The 5,635-nt window shown below is 47.5% G+C and overlaps 1 protein-coding gene across 3 annotated transcripts in view; it reads left to right on the top strand.

Annotated features, from left to right (window-relative positions):
• The window catches only part of SMARCA4 (SWI/SNF related, matrix associated, actin dependent regulator of chromatin, subfamily a, member 4), a 91,745-nt gene that overhangs the window by 83,355 nt on the left and 2,755 nt on the right, over positions 1–5,635 (top strand). For 2 of the 3 annotated variants that reach the window (XM_012729639.1, XM_012729637.1), the window contains one exon: positions 5,176–5,281. In XM_012729639.1, the coding sequence (XP_012585093.1) occupies positions 5,176–5,281 (106 nt within the window). Of the gene's footprint in view, positions 1–5,172; positions 5,282–5,635 lie in introns of all 3 variants that reach the window. The other variant, XM_012729638.1, reaches the window with a different exon arrangement.

The raw sequence follows: 5,635 nt of genomic DNA, 5'->3' as shown, positions 1-5,635 counted from the left end.
AGGTGGGAATTGAACTCATGCAGAAGTGGTTTCAGCTTCTTAGTGGAGTTCTTTAACCCGCTGCGCCACCAGGGAGGGCCGGCTTCAGATGTTTTAAAGAAAATTGAAAGAAAAGTTATTTTATATCAAAATTCAAGTGAAATGTAGACCTTATTATTTATAAGTGAAGTGTCATTGGAACACAGCCAAAGTCCATCCACCTACATGTAATCTGTGGCCAGTGTCATGCAGCTGCAGAGTTGAATCGTTTTGAGATTAAGACAGTAGAGCTCACAAGACCTGACATAATTTACTCTCTTTACAGGAAATACTGACCCTTTATTTAATGTATAGAAAAGAAGAGGGAAGATACCTGATGTAGCTTAAGGAACCTTACTGCATGAATCCTGTCTGCTACCAATTTTCTGTGTCTGTAGCCAGCTCTTATAACTTACCTGGTATCACCATTTAGAAAGAGCTGTGGGTGGATGACCTCTTAGATGGGGAGTCCATGGTTCTACATGGTTCTATCCTGTTCAGGTCTCTTTCTTTTTTTTTTTTTTTCCAAGTTTTGTAGTTTTCAAGGACAAACCCAACACTGTCCTCAGAGTGATGTGTTAATTTGTACTTTTTGGCTCTAAATACCAGGAACCCAGTTCTGAGTCCCTGGAGCACAATAGGGATTTCCTTGGCTTGGTGCCCATGAGGAAATTAGTGAGGTCTAGCTCTCACCATGCAGAATCTTCTGGTATCAGGTCCTACGCTCCCACGTTCCCACCCTCCTCCACTTCCCCCCCACACACACATACACACATACTCTGTTCTCACAGCTGGATAGGAAAGCAGCCTCTTCTTCACCAGCTCCTGGCAGAAAAGTCCTAGAGGAAGACTGATTGGCCTAGGCCAGTCACTGAGACAAAAGAATGCTGTACTTGTGCCCTCCCAAGTCCTCAGGGCAGAGGTTAGAACTTGAGGACAGGCAGCGCCCCTAGATCCCACACTGACACAAAGAGGGCACTTGTCAACAGGAAGGCAGATGTCCTAATGGGCTAGTTAATGAGGGTCCCCACCTGGCTGTTCAGGCTTCTGTAGAGTAATTCTCATGGACATAAGACCAGGGTCAGGGGCCCGCAGATACGTGCCCTGTACCGTGGGACTCCTGGTAGTTGCTGCCATAGCCTTTCTAGAATGAGGTGATATATAAATGGCTTGGGTGGAAAGACAAGACACCCCAGTTAGAGGTGACCTTGGTGGGACCCAGATTCTAACCCTGTTCCATGATCCTGCAACTTTCACCCTGAGCTATTTCTTTTTTATTCCAGAAGAGTTTTTGAGTATCTGCAATACCCCAAGATTTGTTCTAGGTGCCAGAGATAGAACGTTGACTAAGCAAGTCAAGGCTCTCCTCTTGGGACTTACATTCTGGCTGGTGAAGATAGACAGGATGTGGTGGGATAGATAATGAGCAGCTGTGAACACTAACCAGAATAACTAGCCTCATAGCTAGTAGCATAAAAAGGTTAAAATAGCACATCTGCTAAAAGAAAATACAATACTTCTGTGACCTTGAAGTAGACAAAGATTTTGACAGGATGAATAAAAGGAAGTCATATAGAATTTTTATTAGAACGCAGATATATTCACCGAAAGAATATGAAGAATATGTGGGTGGAAACCACAAGAAATCACTTCACAACCAGAAGGTAAAACCACTTCAGAGGACAGGGGTAGCACTTATGCTGGCAGAAGGAAAAGCCTAGTGGCTCCTGAAACTGAGCATCCCTGGCCTCTAACCAGTCAATTCACTCCCTCATCAATTTCCAAGAGAATTGTGAGCCATACACTGAATCACTTCATTATATAATAATACAGCCCTTGTGCCCAGTACCTCAAAAGCAGTCAGTTACTCCAACACTAAAATGTTTATTCAGAAAGAAACAAACAGAAAAGAAGGCAGATTAGAGAATGTATGTGCATCATAAAAGCCATGTGACTACTCAAATCAGAAGTTTACAACCCCTTCTATGTCTTGAGGACTTTTTCCCCCAGGCAACAGCCTCCCATAGGAGATGCAAAGCACAGTGGCTGCAGAGGGAGGGGGGGTGCGCATTGCTGTCCAGCCTCCCTTCTTTATTTAAATATTTCTCCTAGTATTCACTCCACTGATGACAGATGGACAAGTGGACACTGGGGTGCGAGGCAACCATCAGAATTTGTGGGCTGCTGCTACACATGCCAAAAGGCACAAATCAGCAACAAGCTTGTGGGTCATGCATGGGCACACATGCAGGTTGATTCTATAGCTACCAGCTCAAGAAGGGGCACAGCCTAGCCAGGTACCAGCAATTGGGGGGAACTGATGGGATGAAGATGTGTGCCCTGGTCTTACATTGCAAACATCCCTTTTCATTGGGATATGTGTGAGTAGTTGGGTAGGGGTCAGAGCTTGCCGGAGAGATGACCTTTGTACTGAGGTGAGAAGACAGAAGCTGGGTTTTCATGGGGGAATAGCAATGTCAGGGACTCAGGTAGAGTGAGGAGGTGGAAAGAAAGATGACACATTTTGTATTCCCAGAGAGGTGAAACACCATGACGAGTCTACCTGTAATACTGAGGTCAAGAAGATTAGGGACTAACTGGGAAGACTCTTTGCCCCAAATTTGCCTCTCCAGGGATTTCCTGAGAAGCCCCTTAGCTCTTTGGCTTATTGCAGTGACTTCCAAGAGGTCTTCACTGTCTAAAAGGATGGTTTAAAGGTCCTCTGTTCCCTTGTTTCTCCCTGTGTGTTCCCAGGTCCAGGTCTCCCATTCTCTGAGCTCATAGCATAGAAAACTGTCAAGCTAGACTGGAGTGTGGAGCTGCCCTGGTCTGTTGCTTCCTCTTTGCTTTCTCAATTACTTACCTACATGTAACTCCCCAGAGGAGAGGGAATTTTATTATTACAAAATGTTTCCCTCTATTACAGCTATTACTAGAATCACATTTCCTGAGCTCCCTCACTCTAACCATGCACCCTTGACCTTGGGCACCTGTGTGTATGCCACCTTTGAGCCTGTGAGCCAAGCCTTTTGAGTCTGAAATGTATTTAGAGGATCACAATTGGCATTTCTAAAAGCCTACATAGAATAACTATTCCAGAATATCTATGGGAAGTCATTGAATCAGGGGAGTTTTGTTGTGCTGTGGCCGTGCTTCCTGGAGCAGAGTATAAAATGTGCTTGTTGTGTGGTGTGGTTCACAGTGTACAGTGATGCTGTCAGATGAAAATGGGGTTCTTTGCTTAGGAGTTTCCATTGCAGACAAAAGATTTACAGATCTGGGCTCTGAACTTATAAGACCCAGAGCATTGTTGACTTTTGCTCCCTCACTCCAAGTCCACTTACCGAAAGTTGGGCTGCCAGTCTGTTTGCTCCCTGTTCTCATTTTAGTTTATGTAAATAAGTTCTAGTTGTCTGGCCAAACCACCCCCTAACCTGTTCATGAACAAGGAGACCTGTGCCTACAGGGACTCACAGAGTAATGGCTTGGAGGAGATATACCCTTCCTTGTCTGTGACCAGCTGCACCTATGTAGAGCAGCTTGTCTCTAAAAAGACAGCCTGCAAGAAAAGGAAGGGGCTGGAACTGACTGAGTACTGGAGAACCTCTGGCCCTGGGACAGGATGGCTTAGAAGGCAGAGTCCGAGGCCTCTGTGTCTGCCTCAGCTGATGGGCCCCAGCTTCTTGCCTTCTTCATTGTGCCAAGTACAACAGCAATTTGAGAATGTGCATGTTAAGTGTGTCTGCCCAGAGCAATTGCTATATGCTTGTCCAAGGCAGGTAAAGTGCTAGAACTAGTTCCTAATCTCTCAGGCAGACCTGAGGGGTGGGTGGAGGCTCAGGGCCTAGTGAGGCACAGAAATACCAAAGGAGGGAAGACTGCAGAGGCCCTGGCTGGGAACTGCCTCAGGGAGGCAGTGCTGGCCAAGCTAATCATTGTGAAATCAGGCGTCCAGAGACAAAACCTGAAAAGCAGTTGTGCTGCTGCTGTGATCAAAAAAGTAAATGTAGGCATTCCAGAAGCAGGGAAATGGCAGGCCAGTTTGTCCTTCAGGAATTCTTGGGTGTGGGGGGCGGAGAAGCAGTGCTGGTGGTGGGAGGTTGAGGTTGCCAGGAGCCAAAGGGATTAACAGACTGAGACCCAATAGACTGCCCTTGAGACTTGAACTTCAGTATGAAGTAGGCAGCAAGAATGCCGTCGTCAGCTGTTTTGTACTATTTCATCTGTAGGGTCTGTCTTTGAAATGCCCGAGTTGTGAAGAACTCAGGGCTCTGGGTCAGATATTTTGGCAACAGAGCTGCATGAGACCATGAGTGTTGGGGACCTGGGTAAAGAAGGGGGATCTATACAGCAGGGTGATGACCAGGTCACAGTTCCCTGGATGGAGGCACATTGGGCCGCTACTGCCCAGCTGTTGGATCTCCTGAGACTGGCCAGGTTCCCAGAGCAGAATCCCCATTCTGGAGGTGAGCAGGCAGGGTTGGTGGCTTTCAGTCCTTGAAGCACCCACCCATTCACTCCTTGGGCAGTGTGCCCTACCCAGGACACCCTAGCTAACAGGCCCCACTGTGAGCTTCTGTCCTGGCACAATTCCTTATTCAGGTGTAGCATGGTACTGACAGGTTTCTCTAAAAGTGCCATCTAGGGACCATATATAAGGTTCATTTGCATCGCACGCTGCTCTATTGCACCTTTCCTCAACTTCCTGTAGAAGTCAGGCTCTTCCTTGGTGAATAGGACCGGAAAACAACTTGTCTTCCCTTAGCATCTTGATATGCATGCAACATCTTTCCTCTTCAGGTTTTGTGAAGTTCACTATTCATAAGTGCCGTCCGTGGGACACATAAAACCAAACTTGTAAAACTGGCCTCTGGAAACAGTAGTCGTGCTCACACCACAAACTGATTTTGTGCCATAGGTAATGGCATGCGTGGGAACAGTGAGTGAGTGCAGAGCCTCAGCTCAGCACTTCAGCATCCCTGGCTCAGCTTGGTTGCCTCTGGGGAACTAAGACCTCGCAAGACAGTGCATGTAGAAGAAATAACTCCTCAGTTTGCCCTAAGTTTCTCCCTGACCTCAAACAAGGGGGATGATTCTGCAGAGGTAGGGGTTTCCTAGTGCCCATGAGTAATGCCCACTGTTCCCTCCTTACAGCAGCAGTGGACGGCAGCTCAGTGAGGTGTTCATCCAACTACCCTCCCGCAAGGAACTGCCCGAGTACTATGAGCTCATTCGCAAGCCTGTGGACTTCAAGAAGATAAAGGTAACTCCGGTATAGTGTGGGGGTTCTCAGCAAGGAGACAGTATCCACTCAGTACAAAGGAGACTGACCCAAGACCAGCAGGTCCCTGTCCAGAAAGATGGGCACAACCATGGGCCATCTGCTCATTGGTTCTTGGGGGTCTCCTCTGGCCCCTGAGGGTCCCAGTGGACCGAGTTGGGGGGAATCCTGAGCATGTGTCAGCAGGTGGCCAGCATTCAAGGTTATCCATAGCCCAGCCTACACCAGATGGCTCTTGTGTTCCGTGGGCCTGGGCTTCCATGTCTGTACTAAGGAGCCCAGAGATTTCAGCTGTGACCTGGTTGGGCAACCCCTGGATCCCTGGAAACTAGATGG

Source organism: Condylura cristata, unplaced genomic scaffold, assembly GCF_000260355.1.
Source record: "Condylura cristata isolate star-nosed mole 26May11 unplaced genomic scaffold, ConCri1.0 scaffold00025, whole genome shotgun sequence".
Lineage (NCBI taxonomy): Eukaryota > Metazoa > Chordata > Mammalia > Eulipotyphla > Talpidae > Condylura > Condylura cristata.
This window is presented reverse-complemented; position numbering and strand designations above follow the sequence as displayed.